The sequence below is a fragment of the Silene latifolia genome, chromosome 1 (genome assembly GCF_048544455.1).
Source record: "Silene latifolia isolate original U9 population chromosome 1, ASM4854445v1, whole genome shotgun sequence".
Classification (NCBI taxonomy): Eukaryota; Viridiplantae; Streptophyta; class Magnoliopsida; order Caryophyllales; family Caryophyllaceae; genus Silene; species Silene latifolia.
In genome coordinates, this window is record NC_133526.1 from 64,131,930 (window position 1) to 64,154,851 (window position 22,922).

The window sequence follows — 22,922 nt, forward strand, 5'->3', positions numbered from 1 at the left end:
TTTGCTTTAGTTTAGTTTTAATTTTATTGCCTTTAGTTATAGAATCATTCAAATCAAACCTCCCAAAACTGTTACTTTAGACTTAAATTAGACAACTTTAAATTGCTTGCCTCTTTGTGGTTCGACCCTGACTGCCATTATCTATAGTAGTAGTTTGGATTATAAATTTTATTTTTGATACTCTACGACGGTATCAAATTTTGGCGCCGTTTCCGGGGAGGCAATTGTTTAATTTTTAGTTGTTTTTATTTTAGTCTTTTTCTTAGTTTAAGGGACATCTGTTCCTTAAACTGTTCTCATATTCTACTTGTAGTTTCCTCTTATGCGCAGGTCACAGGGTGGTGAATTACTACCGTTAGATCCTGAGATCGAGAAGACTTTGCGTGAGTTGAGACGATCATCTAGAGTATTGCCGACAGAGGTAGAGCTGAGTACTCTGTCCAGTTATTACGAGAATGAGTTATTTGAGGAGGATCCACCTTTATCTCCTATTTCTACTTCTTCAGCTGAGACAGTTACATCCCCAGATATGGCTGAAGAAGCAAGTATAGCCAGTCACTCCGAGCCAAAAGCTGAGAATCTCTATAAGGGATTCGCGTTGCCAGCTGGAACGGATAGAAAATTCGAAGCGAAACCGTCCTACATTAACTTGGTTGAGAGAAACCAATTTGAGGGAGCTGCAAATGAAGATGCAGCTAAACATATGGAGATATTCATTGACTAATGTTATTCCATACCCCCACCAGCAGGTGTGACCCAGGACCAGATTAAAGAGACGATGTTCATATTCTCGCTTCGTGATGCTGTTAGAGAGTGGTACCGAGACCTAGATCGAGCTGCTAATGGGATTACTGATTGGAATTCGCTGGCCTTAGCATTTTATAAAAAAATATTTCTCTACATCGAAGACCAATGCGATTAGAGCTCAGATCACAAGCTTTAGAGAGGGTTCTGATGAGGATTTTCATGAGGCATGGGTCCGTTTCAAGAGACTGGTGCGATCTATTCCGCACCATGGGTTCAAGCAATGGTTCCTGTGTAATCAATTCTATAATGGGCTTTATGATGATCAGAGGGCTATCCTGGATGCTGCAGTGAATGGCAGATTCCAGGAGAATAGTGGAGAGACTAAGGGGTGGAAGATTATTGAAGATATGACCACCCATAAAGCTGAGCATGGGAATTCTAGAGGGAATCAGAGAAGAGCAGCTGAATCTTCTACTACAACTGCAATAGAGGCCCTTACTGCGAGATTCGACAAGTTAGATTTTTGGGGATCCCAAAAAGGTGGGATATATAAAGTTAATGCAGTTTCAGACGGTCCCTTTACATGCAAAAGATATGGAGGAGAGGGGCATGTTTCGGAGTTCTGTACTAGTTCGAATGAAATATGTGCTGCCTTTCAACATTTTAGGCAGACTGGTGCTTATCCCGATCCCTCTAATGTCCACCCCAATTTGAGGTGGACTAACCAGAATATCCAGGTCCACCACCGCAGGAGCAGCAGCAAAACTATGTGCCCCCTCAAAAGCAGCAGCAGTATCAAAAGCCTCCCTATGTGCCTCAGCAGCAGCAATTTCAAAGTTCTGATATTTCCGAATTGAAAAACATGGTTCAGAATTTGTCGGGTTTGCTGCAAAAGGAGTCTCTAGCTAGAGAGACTTCTACAAAAATGTTGGAGAGCCAAATTGCCCAATTGGCAAGCAAAAGTGCAACTAGAGCTCCGGGGCAATTACCGTCGCAGCCGGATCACAGTCCATTGTTTTTGCCCAGACCTATAAGAAGAAGGATGCTATGTACCCAGTAACTTGCAATGTAGTTAAATCTTATGTTGTGTTGCCTGATATGCCTACCCCTATGCCTATTTCTGCTATAATACCTCCTCCCCAGATTGGGAGCAAATTGGAGGAAGATCCTTCTGTTTTGACTGTTGCAGGAGCTGGGTTGGGGAATTTAGAGCCGCATGTTGCTCCAGTTGTGAGAAAGCCCATTGTGCAGAGAGGCGGTCTAGGCTGTCTGAGCTATGCAACTGATGAGGAGTCTGATGAGGAGCCAGATGAGGAGCCAGTCAAAGTGACGGAGTCCGATTTGGATTTTGACGACCCAGACGAGGTCAGTAATTGGGAAGATGTTAGAGATGTTGATCCGTTGAGTTCTGCGGATATTGGAGTTGTTAGGAGTGCAGCTGAGAGGATGAGCACTGTAGAGGCTACTTCTTGTAGCCAGAAGCCGAGCAAGTGGGCCATTCCGTGGCCGTTCTTGATCAACTATTAGTTGATCAAATCCTTTTAAAACAATTTATTTACTATTTTTTGTTAGACTATTTATTGTTTTGGTGTGCGCGAAACTTCGCTTTATTTGGTTTGCTTAGGATTTTTTTTAGAATATAGACTTTTCGTTTGGGTAGCGCAATTTTGGAGCGCTTTATTATGTGCATGTTTGCAGGTATTTAGACCATATAAACTCAATTCATTGAGTTAATTCGAAGAAAAGAGGCAGAATCGTCAGGTATGCCAGTCGATCGACTGGACCCCCTGGTCGATCGACTGATGCAGAGGACTTCAGAGGCACTGTTCCTAGGTGCTCTGATCGATCGACTGATACCCTTGGTCGATCGACCACCTCCCGTGCTGATTCCCTTTTCTTCTATTCTTATTCTTCCGCACATATTTCTCGTTCCTTAGTTGTGTTCTCGGAATTATTCGCGGTACTTTTGTGTTTTCAGGTACCTTATGGTAGCACTGCTGGCTACTGAAATCTCCTAGCTCACGCTGGTTTGGAGAGGTTTCCTTTTGGTGCGCTTAAAGTCTTGTGAGTTCCCCATGTCTCCTTCATGTCTTTTTAGTTAATATTATCGCAAACTCCCATTTCTGTTGATTATTTTCTCCTATGATTTTGCACAATGAGGGCATTGTGTGATTTGGTTTGGGGAAGGGTTTTGCATTGCATTCATTCTGTTTTGCATTCACGTTTACATTTTTGTCTTGCATTGTTGTTTATTTTCCTCTTATATACAGAAAATCCAAAAAATTGAAAAATTTCAAAAAAAATTGCACGTTTATTTTAGCATGTAGGTCGAGTCGGAACGGTAGTAGTTCAATGATGACATTGCATTTTCATCTGTTTACGCCTAAGCCGTGCTCATTAACATGTTATTAGTAGAGTCTTATTGCATATCTACGAGTTTTCGTTAATTTATTCGCTGAATCTCGAGACTTGACTTAGATTTTTGGCAAACTACATTATATTCTGAGTTTTAGATCCTTATAACTGGTGACATTCATGACCGGTTTATTTAGGAATGTGAGTAGTACTCCTTATGGGACATGTTATATCAATATGCATAAATATGAACTTAATCTGCTTAATACCTGTATGCATTCGGTTTGTGGTATGTTGACACATGTGGAAGAGGCCACCCCTTTATTCATTTTTCCCATAAGCCTCACGCCGTAAATAGCCTTTTTGTCCTATTAACTACATCCTATATTTAGCCTGCCCTTGTCAAGCTAGTAGTTTTAGTTTTTGGGATTGTTACTTCATTTTTGGTTGCATATGCTCTTATTGAGATGATATTAGAAAGATGAGAAAAGAGAAAAAAAAAAAGAAAAAATCACATGATTGAATCTTCATTAGTTGGTGATTTTATATTCCCATGTTGCGATTAATATCATTTGAGGAATTAAGTTTGTATGGAGAATGTGAGATTTGTGCTTACTGTTAGCACCGCTTTATTGTTTAATCTTGAGCAAGAAGTTGGAATGATTAATTAATTTGGTTCCCTTAGTTAGTAGCTTGGCTTATAACTCTGTTTTTACCAAATTCGTCTTAGCCCCTTCTTACCCATAGCCTCACATATCCTTTACCTCGGCATGTGTCATGGTCTTTTATGGTTGGAATGGATATGTACGGTTGTAGAGATTATTTTCATATTAGACTGCAGGCATGTTTTTATAGGTCGTAGTTAGGTGAGAGTCTTTACAAAAATTACTTCTTTCTATCTTTACATATATTCACCTGTATTTATTGAGTGATTTGAGCGACCCGTGAGAGTCCAATATGATAAGTCTCTATTGTTTAAAGTTCAACAATTTTTAACGACTACATAACTCGTTTGCATGATTCATATTACTAATTGATTGTTGATTTTTAAGCATTAAACTGGTTTAGGCTTTGCAGTTTGCATTTAGCTCTGATAATGAACGCGTTCCATTAGGTTTTAAGATCGAGTCTAGTTCTTGCTTGGGGACAAGCAAGGGTTTGGTTTGGGGAAGTTTGAAGCGTGTCCTAAATATGATGTTTTACACCCTATTTTACACGCATTTCAGAGCTCAATTATGTAGTTTATGCTACTATTTTCCCTATTTCCGTCTACTTTCGTGTTTTTGTGTAATATTGCAGAAATGGGAAGAATGCAGCGGAAAATGAGCCGAATCCGTCCCCGAGTACTAGGCATAGGACCTGACGTGAAGTAAAGACTCGGTTAGCGAACTTGGTGCGCGTATCGAGGCCGGAAAGACAAATTTACGAGGCTTTTGGAGCAAAGTACCTGTTGAACAGTCGATCGACTGATGCCCTTAGTCGATCGACCAGAGCGCGATTCCTAAATCAGATCAGAAGCTACTGTACAGCGAAGCTTGGTCGATCGACTGGTCCTAGTGGTCGATCGACCACACAGCCACTCTGACGCAAATTAAAGACGAGGGTTAGAAGCCCAATTGTAATTAGGTTTTTAGGAATAAGAGTCACGCTATACTCCTATATAACGTGAACCTATGTTTCAGAACAAGCATCGAAAATTGAGGATTCAATATCAAGTTTTTAGCATCAGATTCCATAGATAAAATTTAGTTAATAAACATTCAATATGATTAGCTTTATTTTTGTTAATAAAGTTCGTGCTTTCGGATTCTTCTTCCTGCTTTCATTCGGTAATTCTGATTCCTTGATTTCAGTTTGCTTTTATTCATTCATAGATTAGGATTGCATTGAGTAGTTTCCCAAAGCCTTATTTCGTTTATGCATCTTATTTGCTTAGTTTATCTAATCATGCATCCAATTCCGTTAATTGTTAATTTCGTTGTTGTTATAAATTCTATCATGAGTAGCTAAACCCTTCGTGCTAAGATGTAGGGGACCTGTAGTGTAGGTGGCGTAGATTTCGTAGACCTGATTCGTGTCTTGGTCGATCGACTGATGTCAATAGTCGGTCGACTGAGCCCGTTGGTCGATCGACCGGCTTAGATGGTCGATCGACCGCTTCACGTAAGATCAGCTCCGTTTTAATTGATTAATTTGCTTAATTCGATAAATCGAGTGCACGCGACTAGTTGAATACTTAGTAATTGACCGACCCATTAGATCGAAAGATAGGGGAGGGAATTAGACTACCAATTAAAACGACTAAATTATACTGAGATCAAAAGATAGGTAGAATTTAGGCTTTTAAGAATCACTTTTCAGGGCGAGAGTCAGTACTAGTGATACTTAGGGACCCATAGCTAGATCGAAAGATGCTACCTGTTAAGAATGGACCGAGAGGACTTCTTATTTTCCCATCTTACGTGATTAGTTCAGACTTACCTAGGATACTGCCGTCGAAACTACAGTGAACCGACCATCTTAGCATCCTTTTAATATTTGATTTCATCTATTTTCTTTAATTGCTCATTTATTTGCTTTAGTTTAATTTTAATTTTATTGCCTTTAGTTATAGAATCATTCAAATCAAACCTCCCAAAACTGTTACTTTAGAGTTAAATTAGACAACTTTAAATTGCTTGCCTCCTTGTGGTTCGACCCTGACTGCCATTATCTATAGTAGTAGTTTGGATTATAAATTTTATTTTTGATACTCTACGACGGTATCAGTTCTCCATCTCCCCACAAGCCCTGCATTTTCTTAGCGGTTTCTTGTTCACTTCCCCAGCTCGTTCTCTTTGTGAGATCAGCCTTTTTCCCGAGCCTTTGTTTTTGCACTGCCTTGGAGGCAAAACCTTAATCTCACTAGGGATGCTTGTTCCTAAAAGCATCCCAATTTCAGCATTCTTGTCCTTTACCTTTGCAATACCAGTATTGTCACTTTCATCAGGGGCATTTTTTACCCTTTCCTTGAACTCACGCAAAATCCCAAGCAACTCATCACAATGCCCAGGGCTCTGTTCAACGAGTGCCACACAAGTAAACGACTCTGACCATAACTCACCAACTTTGTTTTTCTGTACATCCATTGATGTACAATCAGCAAGAAACTGGCCATTAGGGTCGACGATTGGCTGGCAGGTTGCTAGTTTGCTCCACCGACTAAGTAGGTAGTCACTTGGAACTTTCTGAATTCCCCGATCTTTAAAGACACACAGAGCATGTCGACAGAGTATTCCATGTCTTTCAAACTTCTTGCGTGTGCATACCACTGAAACATCATCCTTCTTAAAAACAACCTTATACGTTTTGTTTCGAACTTGATCTTTGATATCTGTGTATAGAATTGGATAGGTTTTATCTTTTTCTTTATCCCCAACACCACATGAATAGCAAGCTGCTTCGACTTCCTTTTGAAACTCGCCGAAAATTGTTGGAGTGTAGATTTCTGATGCATGCTTTTCTAGGGCTAATGGAGTCAACAACTGGGGGGAAGAAGTTTTTTGATTGTGCAATGAGTTTCGAATGAGTCCATCTTTGTGCATCCATCGCACTCTCAAATCTCATCCAAAACTCAACTAGGGTTAAATTAGGATTAGTGAAGTTGCTGAAAAAGTGGTTTTCTGACTCTGACCTGGAGGTTGTTCTCATCAAACCTCCTAAAAACAGATCGCGAAAGTAAGCTGGAACCCACATATTTCTAATGCTGTACTTCTCCTTAAGCCACTCGTTATCCGACAACCCATGAGATGCAATTAGTGTTGTCCACCTTTCCTCAAATTCAGGTGGCTCCACATCTTCGCTCCAAACACATCGGTTTATCTTCTTCAGAAACTCAGTATCTTTACATATTACAGGCCCTACTGACAGGGCAGTCGTATACCTATCAAAAATAACCAACTGGCTCTAACTAATATAGCTAGGGAAGTCGGGTCGATCTCCACAGGGAGATGGGAAAATGTCAGCTTTGTCTAAGTTCGTCACGGTAACCAAATTGGGAGGTTTTAATTGGGTTGTTTTAAACTAATGAGAAGGATAAAGAAGAAACAGCAAGACAATAAGGATTAAGCAAATAAAGGAAGCAACTAAGACAGTTGGTTCACCATGATCATTCGGTCAAGCAATCTAGGTCTCAGGTCAATGCAAGTATGGTCTGAGGAGCAGTGAATATCTCCTTCTGGTCTCAATTCGCCCTAAAGCACAAATAGCTTAGCTTCCGCCCTCACTACGGTGCCGTAATGTTCGGTACGAGTCTCACCCTTTCCAACCTTCCGGTCCAGGTCAAGGTTTACTATAATTTAAATGCCTAATTGCGTCGACTCAATTAGACAGATACAAATAAGTGCAGCGATTAACAACAAGGACTACACAAGCATTAGCCTAATAATTCAATCACTCTCCCTTCATAATCATGGATTCCCTAGTCTTAGCAAAAGGGAATTAGCTACACATTACTATCGAATCAACAATAATAATATATAGATAATAAGAATTAAACATGATAAAAACGAAAACAGGGGAATCGAATAAGGCAATAACAAAAGCAATAAGAGAAAAGGAGAATTCAAGAAGCAATTACGATTAAGAAATAAAGGGAGTAATAATACTAATTACAATTCCAAATCCGAGTAGAAAAGAGTAGTAGAAGAGTAAAGTGAAAAGAAGTAGTGGAAAAAGATGTAGAAGTGAATTACGCAGTCTACTGCCTAAGTAGCATACGAAAAATCTCTTCTAAACCTAATCTAAAGGCCTATTTACAAAAGCCCATACGAAATTAGGCGGAAAAACTCAATTACAGGGCAAACCACTCGATCGAGTGGAATAAGACCACTCGATCGAGTAACTTGGCGACAAACCCTTCGATCGAGTGAAAATAAATCACTCGATCGAGTAACCCCTTGTAATGCCTTCTCGATCGAGTAAATATGTTACTCGATCGTGTAGTCTTCATGATATAACGCATTCGATCGACTGGAAAAGTAATCGATTGTGCTATTTTGGCACGTTAGACACTATGACACCTTCCGAAGTCAGCTCACACGTCTTCAAAGTAGTAGATTCCAAGCTCCGATTCCTTGTTCTCCATAAATATATGCAAATGGGACGAGTTTGGGCTTGATTTATCTTCTCTTTGGTCTATTCTTGCAATTTACACAAAACGAACTAAAGTAGACTATTCGGGGGTATTTGTAGCTAGATGCCAGAAATGCGTGTAAAAATGAGGTAAAAACCTTATATAAAATATACGCATCAAATATCCCCAAACCAAACCTTTGCTTGTCCCCAAGCAAACTATGAATGCAACTAAGAATAAACAGTGGAACGGGACCAATGCATCAGCTACAAGTCATCCACCAAAACCAGTTTAATGCAACAACTAACAAAGTGGCAAATGATAGGTGCAAACGAATTAAATCAATGTTTCAAACTTACTGAACCGTCGACCTTGCAAGACTCAAAAGTATCGGACTCTCACGGGTCGCTCATCACTCAAATTTAGGCACGAGGTGAGTATATATGTGAAAGATAGAAAGAAGTAAAGACACTCACCTAACTCGACCTATAAGAACATGCATGCAGTTAACATGAATAAAGTCTTTACAACCGTACATACGCATTCCAACCATACTAATGACCAAGACACATGCCGAGGACTTACATTTGGGTGAGTGAGGTAATGGGTAAGAAGGGGCTAAGATGAATTTAGATATGTGGAGTTAATAGCCAGGCTAGCAACAACGAATCCAAATATTGAACTGCATCCCAACTTCGTACTCAATATAACAAAACAAAATGGTGCAAATTCAATGCACTCAACTCACAATACACCATAAACTTGTCAACTCCCCATAAAATATAAATAAAACATGGGAGTGAAAATCATCATACAATTTCTCGTTTTTTTTGTTTTTTTTTTCGCACATGATTTTTTTTTCCTTTTCCTTTTTCGTATTTCCAATTTTTTTCTTTTCATTCTTTTCTTCTTCTTTTTTTTTTCATTTTCATTCATCATTTTTTTTTCTTTCATTCCCTTCAATTCTTCCACCAACTTCTGAAATCAGATAAATATAACCAAATTGCAGCAAAGCATTCCAAACAGCTACTCATCACTAGCTCGGCTAGGGTAGGAGAAATTATAGAATGTAGCTAATAGGACAAAAAGGCAATTTGGCTATGTGGGGCTCATGGGTAGAATGAAATAAAAGGGAACTGCCTCTCCTAACATGTGTCACCATCCACATACCGAATGCATACAGGTATTAAGAAGACTAGACTCATGCTTATGCAAATTGATGTTACATGCCTTACAAAGAGTACTACTCACATCCTAAATGAAACCGGTCATGAATGTCACCAGTTTATAAAGCTCTAACCTCAGAATGTAATGTAGCTTGCCAATATATGAGTCAAGTCTATTCGTTCAGGTAAGAGAGAAACAAAAACTCGTAGATTTTGCACATTATCATGCCAACTAAATGTCAAGAAAATGCAGGGCTAAGGTAGGGATTCAATGTAGCGTCAAAGTTCAAACGTTCCGACTCAAGTTAAACGTGAAATTTTTGAAGTTTATGTGATTTTTGAATTAAAAAACGACAATGCATGCGAAAATAAATAAACGTGCAAACGAAAATGCAAGAAAACATGCAGACACAGATATGGATGCATACCTCCCCAACCCAAACCGTACAATGCCCTCATTGTACCAAAAATAGGGAAAGAAATGCAAACTCAGGAGAAAAGGATAACTGGAGTCAGAATACTTACAAAACGTCGTGAAGAGGGACCTCCCCAAACCGACCATGAACATGGGAGGTCAAAGGAAGTCAAGCAGTAGCTCAACAGACGAAGAGGAACAAATGGAAGATTTAAACCGCTTCGATCGAGTGGCTTGGAATAGCTCGATCGAGTGAATTGGTGTCAGGAATGCTCGATCGAGTGAAATTCTTACTCGATCGAATGAACGTGGAATTGCAGTTTGTCGATCGAGTATATATGTTACTCGATCGAGTGGTTCTCAACTCAAAAGTGCTCGATCGAGTAGAAAAACTACTCGATCGAGTGAATACACCTGCAAAACACGCATAAAGAGCAAGGAAAATACAAAGGGTGCATAAAACAACGTTTAAAGTTCAACAAAAGCAAAATGTGAAGGAAAAAGTTGAACAAAAATACAGCAAAACCGTCCGGGTTGCCTCCCGGAGAGCGCAGGTTTAAGAGGTCCCGCACGACCTTTCTGGCATCAATTAACTGGCGCATCAAGCTCGTCGAAGTACAGGACTTCAACACGATTATCTGCTTCATTTGCCTCGTGATAATGCTTCAGATACTGCCCATTCACCTTGAACCGATTTCCCTCGGGGCTTTCTAGCTCAACGGATCCAAATTTAGTAACAGCTGTCACCGTATAATGACCACTCCACCTGGACTTCAGCTTGCCAGGAAATAATCGCAATCGGGCATTAAACAGCAACACCTTTTGCCCAACATGAAATTCGCGAGGTAAAATTCTTTTGTCATGCCATCTCTTCGTCTTTTCCTTATAAATGCGCGAGCTGTCATAGGCATTAAGCCTAAATTCTTCCAACTCATCTAGCTGCAAAAGACGATTCTGACCACACAACTTTGGATCAAAGTTAAGCTCACGAATTGTCCACCAAGCCTTACATTCTAACTCAACAGGTAAATGACATGATTTCCCATAAACTAACCTATAAGGTGATGCACCAATTGGTGTCTTAAAGGCAGTTCTGTAGGCCCATAATGTGTCTTCTAATTTAAGACTCCAGTCCTTCCGTGATTTAGAAACTACCTTAGACAATATCTCTTTCAGCTCGCGATTAGAGACCTCAACCTGACCACTAGTTTGGGGATGATACCCCAAACCACGCCGGTGTTGAACACCAACTTTAGACAGAATGGAAGTTAGTTTCTTTTCTTTAAAGTGCATTCCCCCATCACTAATGACGACCCTAGGGACACCAAATCGGGGAAATATGACCTTTTTAAACATTTTTATCACAGTCCTGGCATCACAATGAGGTGAGGCAATTGCCTCAACCCACTTCGACACATAATCTACAACTACTAAAATGTACCTGTTACCTTTACTAGACGGGAATGGTTCGTGGAAATCAATGCCCCAGACATCGAAAACCTCAACCTCTAAAATACCATTTTGTGGCATCTCATGTCTCTTTGAAATGTTCCCTGATCGTTGGCAGGCATCACAAGCTGAAACAAAAGACTTAGCATCGCAAAACAAAGAAGGCCAAGAAAAACCAGATCAAGTACCTTAGCCACGGTGCACGATGGACCGTGGTGACCACCATAGGAAGAGGAGTGACAGCCTTCCAGGACTACTTTGGTCTCCCACTGTGGAATCCACCGTCTGTAGAGACCGTCTGCACATTCCTTAAACAAATAAGGATCGTCCCAAAATTACTACTTAGCGTTATACAGAAAACGATTCCTCTGCTGATGAGAAAGGTCAGGCGGCAGCTTGCCACTGACAACGTAATTTGCTATATCTGCATACCAAGGCTCTTGGTTAACAATAGACGATAATATAGCAAATAAAGAATCATCAGAAAAAGACTCATCAATAGGTAGAGAATCTTCCCCCTCTTGTCGCGACAGATGATCAGCTACAACGTTCTCAGCTCCTTTCTTATCTTTTATCTGCAAATCAAACTCCTGAAGAAGGAGTATCCATCTCAATAGCCGTGGTTTAGCCTCCTTCTTAGCAAGGAGATGCCTCAAAGCTGCATGGTCAGTGAAAAAAGTAACTTCTGACCCAATCAAATAAGAACGAAATTTCTCTAAAGCATAAACTACAGCTAGCAGCTCGTTTTCAGTGGTGGTGTACTTCACTTGAGCCACATCCAGAGTTCGGCTCGCATAGTAGATTGCATTTAAAGCTTTGTCTTTCCGTTGGCCTAGCACCGCTCCTAGTGCATAGTCACTGGCATCACACATTATCTCAAACGGCAAATCCCAGTCGGGAGGCTGTATGATTGGCGCAGAGAGCAAAGCCTGCTTTAACCTGTTAAAAGCAGAAAGACACTCATCAGTAAATACAAAAGGGGCATCCTTAAGTAGCAGCTGTGTAAGTGGTTTAGCAATTTTTGAGAAATCCTTGATAAACCGGCGATAAAACCCGGCGTGACCAAGGAAACTTCTCACTCCTTTGACATTAACAGGAGGAGGTAATTGCTGAATCACTTCCACTTTTGCTTTATCAACTTCTATTCCCCTATCAGAAACTAAGTGCTCTAAGACAACTCCCTCGTTGACCATAAAATGGCACTTCTCCCAGTTAAACACGAGATTAACCTCAATGCAGTGCTGCAACACTTTATCAAGGTTAGACAGACAGTTAGAAAAATCACTTCCATAAACACTGAAATCGTCCATGAAAACTTCCATAATAGACTCAATATACTCTGAAAATATCCCCATCATACACCTTTGGAAGGTGGCAGGGGCATTACATAAACCAAAAGGCATCCTGCGGTAAGCAAACACGCCTTAAGGACAAGTAAAATTAGTCTTGGCCTGATCATCTGGGTGAATAGGGATTTGAAAGAACCCTGAATACCCGTCTAAATAGCAGAAACATTTATGAGAAGCTAACCATTCTACCATCTGATCAATAAAAGGAAGGGAAAAGTGATCTTTCTTGGTGGCGGCATTCAGCTGTCTGTAATCTATGCACATCCGCCAACCAGTCACTACTCGAGTGGGTATTAACTCATTTTTGTCATTCCTAACCACGGTAGTCCCTCCTTTCTTCGGGACCACCTGCACTGGACTCACCCACTTAGAATGAACAACAGAATAGATAATACCTGCGTCGAGCAGCTTCATTACCTCAGCCATCACAACATCTTGCATCTTCTGATTCAGTCGGCGCTGACCCTATCTACAAGGTTTGTGATCTTCCTCCAGCTCTATCCTGTGCATACAAATATCGGGACTAATCCCCTTGATATCGTCCAAGGAATAACCCAAAGCTTTCCTGTTTTTCTTAAGCACAGCTAACAAAGAAGTCAGCTGATCATTATCAAGCTTTGCACTAACAATGACCGGATATTGCTCAGTATCGTCTAAGAAAACATATTTTAGATGAGAGGGAAGAGGCTTACGCTCAAGCACCTTTACCTCAATGGAGCAAAGGGTACTGATCATCTGTTCCACTTGCTCTCCCTCAGCGTCGGTGAGTTCACCCTCATCTAAATCATCTATAAGCAAATCCTACACAGCATCATCGTCATCTGGGTTATCTACACACTCATCCAAAAGCATAAGAGCTTCTAGTGTGTCCTTCATAAAAGAACCCGACCAGAAATCATAGATAGACTCGTCAATAATATCAACAGAATAACATGTGTCCTCTATCATTGGCCGAGCTAAAGTGCTAGGCAGACTAAAAGTAATCGCGTCATCCCCTACTGAAAGAGTCAAACGCCCTTGTTTGACATCAATAATGGCCCCAGTTGTACAAAGGAACGGTCTTCCTAATATAATCGGGGTCCGGGTGTCCTCAGCTATGTCTAAAACAATAAAATCTACTGGTATAAAGAGCTTGCCTATTTTCACAGGCACGTCTTCTAAAACACCTAAGGGTCACCTAACAGATATATCAGCCACCTGCAGGGTAATATTAGTCAATTTAAGATGACCCATATTCAATTTCTTGCAGATAGATAGGGGCATGACACTGACGCTGGCTCCTAAATCACAAAGAGCTTTATCAATAACCACATTGCCTATAACACAGGTAATAGAGAAGCTACCCGGGTCTTTCATCTTAGGTGGAGCCTTATTTAAAAGTAAATTACTAGACTCTTCCATAAATGAAACGGTTTCAAATTCACTTAGCCCTCTCTTACGCGTCACAATATCTTTCATGAATTTGGCGTAAGTAGGTACCTGGGTAACAAGTTCGGTGAAAGGGACAGTTACCTGGAGGTTCTTCACAACGTCCACAAACTTACCCTACTGTCGCTCGACTTTCGCGTCCTTTAGACGACTTGGGAAGGGTACTCTGGTAGCAATGAGTGGACCCACGACTTTCTCTTTACCTTTATCAGTGCGTGACGTCTTCACAGCAGGGGAAGATGACACGATAGCGGAATTAGATATCAAAATAGGGTCTCCGCTAGTTCTGGCACTCGATCGAGTACTTTCCTCACTCGATCGAGTGGTTTTATCTTGGAATTTACTCGATCGAGATGTTTGAACCACTCGATCGAGTTCTTCTGTTTCAGGCTCACTCGATCGACCATTTTGTTCACTCGATCGAGTGATTTCTTCAACCATTTCACTCAATCGAGTAAGAATATCTCTCGATCGAGCATCTATAATTTGGGCACTACTCGATCGACCACAGTTATCACTCGATCGAGTGATTGGATGGATTATTTCACTCGATCGAGTGACAATTTCACTCGATCGAGTGTCTGGACAGCACGCAGCAAGAATATCGTCCAGAAACTCGTCCAAATCATCCTCCGGGGTATTATCGGCTGTCACAACCCCGTCTTCTGGTATTTTTGGCCCCTCATGAGCAAGGCCACTTCGGAGATTGATGGCGTTAACTGGGTCGCATGTCGGTGGATGGTTAGCTTGGTCTTTTGCGAGTGTTAATTGCGCGACTTGTTCTCTGAACTCCACGATAACAGTTTCATTCCTATTGCATTTCTCCCCAAACTGTTGTGTTAAGTTCAACATCAAGGACTTCAATTCGGTAATTTCCCCGTTCGTAGAAGGAGAGACCGGCTGCGGCGTTGGCGTAGAAGAAGTAGAAACATTTTTTATTTCTTCATATAATTGAGAAAAAGGAACTCCTTGCTTGTTTTTCTGATAAGCAAGGACGCGCTCTATGCTTGCCAGACAATCAATAGGGTCATGCCCCTCCATGCCACATCTACCGCATATCTCCCCATGCTCAGTAATTGCACAAACCTGTGCACTCTCACCCATAGCCTCCGTAATCTCCACATTACCTAGACTTTTGCTAGGACTCTCCACTTCAGCTGCTACCAACTCGTTAACTTGCCGACTTCCTCGGGGATTTCCATATTCGGCAACATGGATGGCCATATTCTCAATAAGACGCCACCCTTGGTCATCCTCCACGTTTTTCGTGAATCTCCCCTTAGCTACACTATCAACAATAGCTCTCTGGTTTCGATATAACCCGTTGTAAAACTGGGTACATAGGAACCAACGCTTGAAACCGTGATGAGGCACAGAACGGACGAGCTTCTTGAACCTAGTCCAAGCCCCATCCAAGTCTTCAGTGGGCAATTGCTCAAAAGAAGTAATCTGAGCTCTCAAAGAATTGGTGCGCTGCGGTGGGAAATATCGCCTGTAAAAGGCCAAAGCAAGAGAACTCCAGTCGGTTACACCGGCTGCCTCCCTATCTAAATCCCTCAACCATTCCCGGGCATCATCAGCTAAAGAAAAGGGAAAAAGAACTCCCTTCACTTTGTCCTGTGTCACCCCAGCAGCAAGAGGAATGGTAGAGCAGTACTCTGTAAATAGCTTTATGTGCCTGCATGGATCTTCTTCAGGTACCCCCCTAAAGAGATTTCTCTCGACCAGCTGTATGTAGGATGGATGGATTCCAAAGGTTCCCGATTCAGTTGTGGGTAGTAAGAAACCTTTTGGAAGCGAATCCATATTAGGCTCTGAATGGCTGGCTATATTCGACATTCTGGCAGATAGAGTTTACAAAGCAGAGCAGGTGCAACGATGTTCTCTTATAGAACAGATAACCTGCAAGACTAATCAAAAACTTTGCAAAAATGTGTTCAGTCTCAGAGAATAAATTCCTTGAGACGAGAGACAAACTTAAATAAAGCAACAAAATTGCGCCACCTCCCCGACAACGGCGCCAAAATTTGACAGGGCAGTCGTATACCTATCAAAAATAACCAACTGGCTCTAACTAATATAGCTAGGGAAGTCGGGTCGATCTCCACAGGGAGATGGGAAAATGTCAGCTTTGTCTAAGTTCGTCACGGTAACCAAATTGGGGGGTTTTAATTGGGTTGTTCTAAACTAATGAGAAGGATAAAGAAGAAACAGCAAGAGAATAAGGATTAAGCAAATAAAGGATGCAGCTAAGATAGTCGGTTCACCATGATCATTCGGTCAAGCAATCTAGGTCTCAGGTCAATGCAAGTATGGTCTGAGGAGCAGTGAATATCTCCTTCCGGTCTCAATTCGCCCTAAAGCACAAATAGCTTAGCTTCCGCCCTCACTACGGTGCCCTGATGTTCGCTACGAGTCTCAACCTTTCCAACCTTCCGGTCCAGGTCAAGGCTTACTATAATTTAAATGCCTAATTGCGTCGACTCAATTAGACAAATACAAATAAGTGTAGCGATTAACAACAAGGACTACACACGCATTAACCTAATAATTCAATCACTCTCCCTTCATAATCATGGATTCCCTAGTCTTAGCAAAAGGGAATTAGCTACACATTACTATCGAATCAACAATAATAATATATAGATAATAAGAATTAAACATGATAAAAACGAAAACAAGGGAATCGAATAAGGCAATAACAAAAGCAATAAGAGAAAAGGAGAATTCAAGAAGCAATTACGATTAAGAAATAAAGGGAGTAATAATACCAATTACAATTCCAAATCCGAGTAGAAAAGAGTAGTAGAAGAGTAAAGTGAAAAGAAGCAGTGGATAAAGATGTAGAAGTGAATTACGCAGTCTACTGCCTAAGTAGCATACGAAAAATCTCTTCTAAACCTAATCTAAAGGCCTATTTACAAAAGCCCATACGAAATTAGGCGGAAAAACTCAATTACAGGGCAAACCACTCGATCGAGTGGAATAAGACCACTCGATCGGGTAACTTGGCGACAAACCCATCGATCGAGTGAAAATAAATCACTCGATCGAGTAACCCCTTGTAATGCCTTCTCGATCGAGTAAATATGTTACTCAATCATGTAGTCTTCATGATATAAAGCATTCTATCGACTGGAAAAGTAATCGATCGAGCTATTTTGGCACGTTAGACACTATGACACCTTCCGAAGTCAGCTCACACGTCTTCAAAGTAGTAGATTCCAAGCTCCGATTCCTTGTTCTCCATAAATATATGCAAATGGGACGAGTTTGGGCTTGATTTATCTTCTCTTTGGTCTATTCCTGCAATTTACACAAAACGAACCAAAGTAGACTATTCGGGGGTATTTGTAGCTAGATGCCACGTAAAATAGTATAGAAATGCGTGTAAAAATGAGGTAAAAACCTTATATAGAATACACGCATCACCTACCTTCTCAGGCAACGTTTTTAGTATGTGCCACATGCAATATCTGTGTTACACTTTGTCTTTCCAGGCTAATTTCATTCCTTCTTCTATCCCCGCATCTTCATCAGTTATCATACAAACTGGATGACGACCCCCCATAGCCTCTACGAATTTCATAAATAGCCAAGCAAAGGAGTCCTTGCTCTCATTAATAATAAGTCTAACCCCAAAGGTCACGCATCTCTTATGATTATCCACCCCCGTGAAAGGGCCAAATATCATCCTATACTTGTTTTTCTAAAGGTCGTATCAAAAGAGGTCATGTCCCTGAATAGCAAATAGTTTTTAATACTAATAGGGTCAGCCCAAAACACATGTGACAATCGACCTATCTCGTCTACCTCAAAATCAAAATAAAAAGATAGACACATGTGTTTTATCTTCATAAAATGCTCAATAAGCATTTGAGCATCCCCCTCTGATAAATAATTTTTGATATCCGTAGAAAAGTTCTTAAAGTCTTCCAATGACGCACCCACATTCCTATAACCTCTAACAAACTCCTTGAACAACCTATACGACTTAACTGGACCTATGTTATTTTTGGAGTTGTCAATTATCATTTTTTTGTGAACTACATTCAACTCTCTCGTTTGTGTCAAATGTACCATTGTTGATGGTGTTTGTGGCATATGATTATGACCTTCATGAAAACCATAAATTTGGTATTTACCTATATCAGGACCTTCCTCCAAAATTCGCTTAAATTTAATACAAGAAGGACATTCTATCCTAGTCATTTGCCTCCGGTGATTTTTCCCTTTCGCTTCACATACTCTAGCCTTATTACACACAACGTTTTTATGCACAACGACACCCTTTTTATACTTTTGTGAGCTTAATCTAGTCATAAACCCACATTCTTTTGCATATGCTTCATAAAACTTAACACCTAGTTCAAGCTTATCGAATAGCATACCAATAACAGGTTTAAGATGGATGAGACACTCAAAAACCCGTTTCGTGTTGCTTGAAGAACCTTCTGCTGCCTCCTCGTCCACTGCCTCCTCTACTATGATATCTGCATATGTGGTGCAATTAAAATAAGAAAGATGAGGGATACAAAAGAATATGAATTACACTCTCACAAATTAGTGTTGCTGGATAATCTAAGTACACTCCCCCTAACCATAAACATTATATTACATAACCACATGTATAGAACAACACCATTCTAACCTCCAAAGCGAGGGTGTCTTAATACTTGCCTTATACATGTGATACGGGCTGTCGCAACCCTATCAAAAATAAACCAACTGGCTCAACTAAAATATAGTAGAGGTAAGTCGGGTATCGTATCCACAGGGAGGCGGTCACTATCTACTTGTTATTCTAGTCTGTCTAATATCACTAAACTGGGGGTTTCGTTGATTTGTTATCTAAATTGACTAACTAAAGCAGAGAAAAGAATAAAAGGGACTAACAATAAAGAGAGAGAACTAGAATTGTCGGGTCACCAATGAATGTCAGATATTTGCAGCTAAGGTCACAGATCAGTCACTTGTATCAGTCTAAGGGGCAGTTAATACGTCCTTTCGGTCCTCTATTCGCCCTAAAACACTATTAACTTAACTTTCGCCCTCATTAGAGTGTCCTAATGTTCACTGCAGGTCTTACCCCTTCCAGTCTTTCGATCTAGGTCAAGGTGTACCAAATCAAGTAGCTAAATGCGTCAACTCAAGCAGCTAAATGCAATTAAATGCAGTGATTAACAACAAAGACATGATTTTAGCAACAGGTCTGCAAACCTAATTAGCAACTAAGATCAACTCATTGAATCCCCTAAATCCTAGCAAGGATATTAGCTATGCATAGTGGTAAATAAAGCGAGAACGAAAGATAAAGAAATCATAAACAACGTGATAAAAAGAGATGTGCAAAAGAGAAATAACATAAAAGAGAGAACGAAAATTACAAAGAATGAGATCCGGAAATTGTAATACTACGAAATTCCTTAGGCTAGTACTCGACCGAGTAGAGCCTACTCGGCCGAGTAATGTAGATAGTGTAGTCTGTTTGGCTACTGCCGAGGAATACTCGGCCGAGTATGATGAATACTCGACCGAGTAGAGGATAATTGGCCGAGTATACTCTATACTCGACCGAGTATCCGGTCTGGCGAGTAATATTTCAGCGGTTTGATGCGGAAGTGTTTAGGGATTATTTATTCGATAAAACAGTTTCTAAACATCATTTTCAATCCTAGTCATACTTACGACATCCTAATCACTCCCAAATCTCTCCTCTGTGAGTGGACATCGTAGTGATCGCATTCAGTCTTTCGTGCTCTCGCCGATAAGTCTTATTCCTATGTTGTTAATGGTCAATTCTAGGGTTGCTTTATTTATGAATTTGGGGGAAATGGGATTGTGAAATGTGTAATTGTGTTATGTGATTATTGTTTAGGCGAGGACTTCGTAGAGGAGCCGTTCTAGTGATTGATTCCATCGTTGCTGATTGTTGCTAATGTAGGGTTTCCCTACTCAGTCTCTGTTGGTTGATTTAAGATGTGTTTGTATTGTAATTGTTGTATCTGCTGATCATCGGAGTGGTGGTGTTGTGGTGGTGATTGTGATGTTGTGATGTTGTGATGATTGTGAGGTTGTGGTATGGTGACGATTGTGGATGTTGTAGTGTTGTGATGATTGTGGTGGAGTCACTTGCGGGAGTGGCTTCACTCCCTAGTTCGCCCTCCGTGGAACCCATCACGGGAGGGGATGTGCACATTAAGGGACAGGGATATCGCTCGTTGATGAGCGTGATTTAGGTGGGGATTGGCTGCGGTCCCCCACTGGCGGCGAGGTTTACCTGTTGCGATGGGTAATCTGGTAGGGCTACACACTTTGGTGTGTAGTCGGTTACTGTGTGTGATAGGAGGATTGGGTTGGAGGATGATCAGTTGGTTACCTTGTGTAGTTGTCTTATTTTGATTGAACAGTACTGACCCCGTTGTTGTTTTATGAAATCTTCAGTGATTCATTCGGGGATGGTGAGCAGGCCGTGATAGGTATTGCATTTGGTGAGCTTGGGGCGGTCTTGGGAGAGTCATCACGCCAGATGTAGTATTACCATCATGGGTCTTAGCATACGATTCTGTAGTTGTTAACATTCGGATTCTTATTTATTGGATTTTGGAACATTGTAACCTTTTTACATTTACAGTATTTTAATAAATGTGTTTGGGACAGTTGCTTTTGATATGTACTAACCTCGGGCAACCGAGATGGTAACATTCTTTCATGCTAGGGTGGTCCTGGTAAGGCACCTTGGTATGATGGGGTGTTACAAAGTGGTATCAGTGCCGACGATTCCGGCACCTAAAACAAATGAACCCAATGAACTTAGGGAGTCTAAATAAAATGAACCCGGGGAGAGTTGTTTGGAGCTACCGCAAGGACTCGGGAGACGTCCCGGAGTTGCAATATGGCCCTCACTAACTCAAGCCGGTCACTGGGGAATGTGTTGAGAGTTGTTTAATGCATGTGTATGTATGTTAAAGCCTAATGGTTGGAACATGTGGTAGAAGGTGAATGTGTGTGTGAATTGGTGAAAGAATATTTAGAATTGGTAACAAAGTGAAAAGAATTGTTATGTGAAATCTTGGAAAACGGTTTTAGCATGAAAATGATTGGCATGATACGTGTTTATTATGTGGCATTCAGATTTATAACGTAATGTGTTTGATTATTTTTTTGGGGTAGAAAGCAAGATAGGATGTATTCCTTACTGTTTGTAGCTCGTTTTGGCGTGACTCGGCCGAGCAGGGCGGGTACTCGGCCGAGTAACCAAGCACTCGACCGAGTGTTGTTTGGCAGTGAGTAGCAATGGCTAATGGATGTGTTTACTCGATCGAGTACTTAGGTGTACTCGACCGAGTAGGGATACTTGGCCGAGTGTGGTTTGTACTCGACCGAGTATGATTCTTGTGAATTTGACGTTGGCTACAGGAGTGGATTACTCGACCGAGTATCAGTGATACTCGACCGAGTAGTCCTTACTCGACCGAGTATTGCTGGATACTCGGCCGAGTGCTTCTTTGGCGGAGGCTCATTATATTTTGAGCCGTAGGCTTTTGTGCTTACGTTTCCTTGTTTCTTATCAGCTTAAAATGCCGCCTAAAAGAACTGCCGCGCAGATTCAAGCTTCTGAGATGACCATTGATGAGATTGCTCGTATGATTGAGCAACAAGAGGATCTTCTTGAGGCTCTCAAGAATGTGGGTAAGGGGGCGGAGAAGCCCAGTTTGGATAGGTGCGTGAATCGCAGAGGATTTGTGTTGGGTTAGTGTTGAAGAGTTAATTTAGTGGATTGTGTTGAGGATTTTATCATAAATGTTAGGTGGTGAGAGGAATGACTAGAGGTATGGAAATTATTAGAGAGCTTATTGTGGATATGGAGAAGTTATCGGGGAGAATATTAAAGCGATACCGGTTGTCAATGACACGGGATGGTGATAATGAAAAAGAAAATAGTTAAGGACTTAGTGCCGGTTGGGTTACGAGGATGTAATAATTGTCTTAAGAGTGGTAGGATGTCACACTGCGGTGATAGACATTTAGTGATATGTTTTACGGTTGGTTATTAGTTGTGTTATTGAGGTATTGATAAGCATTAAGCATGATGGCCTGGGTCTTAGTTGTAGAATCAAAGATATAGACTTGAGTGTTGATGTCGTTAAAAGCATTGGTGGTGCTCGTGGTATTAATTATTTAGTGATGCTTGTGATATTACTTATTTAAAAATGATTGGAGTTATGGATTAAAGCGGTAAGAGTCTGTAACACCCCCTTCTTACCCGGCCATGGTAATTGGGAGATGTTACCGTCTCGGTTTCTTGAGGCAGTGAAATCGGATTATAATTAAGAAACTCTTTATATAAATAACAAGTTTAGTGATTTACATAACAAAGAAAGAATGAAATATGAACTATACAACTTCACTACCATCTATGCTCTCTTTCAACTATCCAAGTACTCGACTCCAAGCCCAAAGCGCGTCCCGTCTCCCTCGTGACACCAAACCAACCTGTACTCAACCTGTTCCCCATATGATTAGAAATATCATATAGATCGACATAGGCCACCCCGAAAATAGGTGACAATTTACACAGACACACACTCGTCAGTTTCAATAAATAAACATAAGACACAACGTGATAAATAAATATGCAACATGCCAATGATATGAATGAGACACGATTATACAATCACCACGCCGGTACCAGGACGCCCAAACATACCTACAACCAGCGGTGCCAGGGACATGCCCACGACACCACACCTCACCTCACAAAAAGGTACCGGTACAAACCCAGACGTATCGGGTCCGGAAGCCAACCAAATCCCCTGCCAGACGTCGTGCCTCAACAACGCGAGTCCCTCCGTACTGAAGCCATTAATGTGCACCTCCCTCTTGAAGTGGGAAGCTCC

The 22,922-nt window shown here is 41.0% G+C and overlaps 1 protein-coding gene across 1 annotated transcript; it reads right to left on the reverse strand.

Moving 5' to 3' along the window:
- Positions 1–5,867: 5,867 nt before the first annotated feature.
- LOC141648197 (uncharacterized) lies at positions 5,868–18,650 on the reverse strand. The gene is made up of 4 exons (XM_074456699.1): positions 18,641–18,650; positions 18,323–18,515; positions 6,798–7,024; positions 5,868–6,475 (listed from the first exon to the last, which is right to left on the reverse strand). Exons 1-4 carry the CDS (start codon positions 18,648–18,650, stop codon positions 5,868–5,870), a joined length of 1,038 nt encoding a protein of 345 aa, XP_074312800.1.
- Between the last annotated feature and the right edge of the window lie 4,272 nt (positions 18,651–22,922).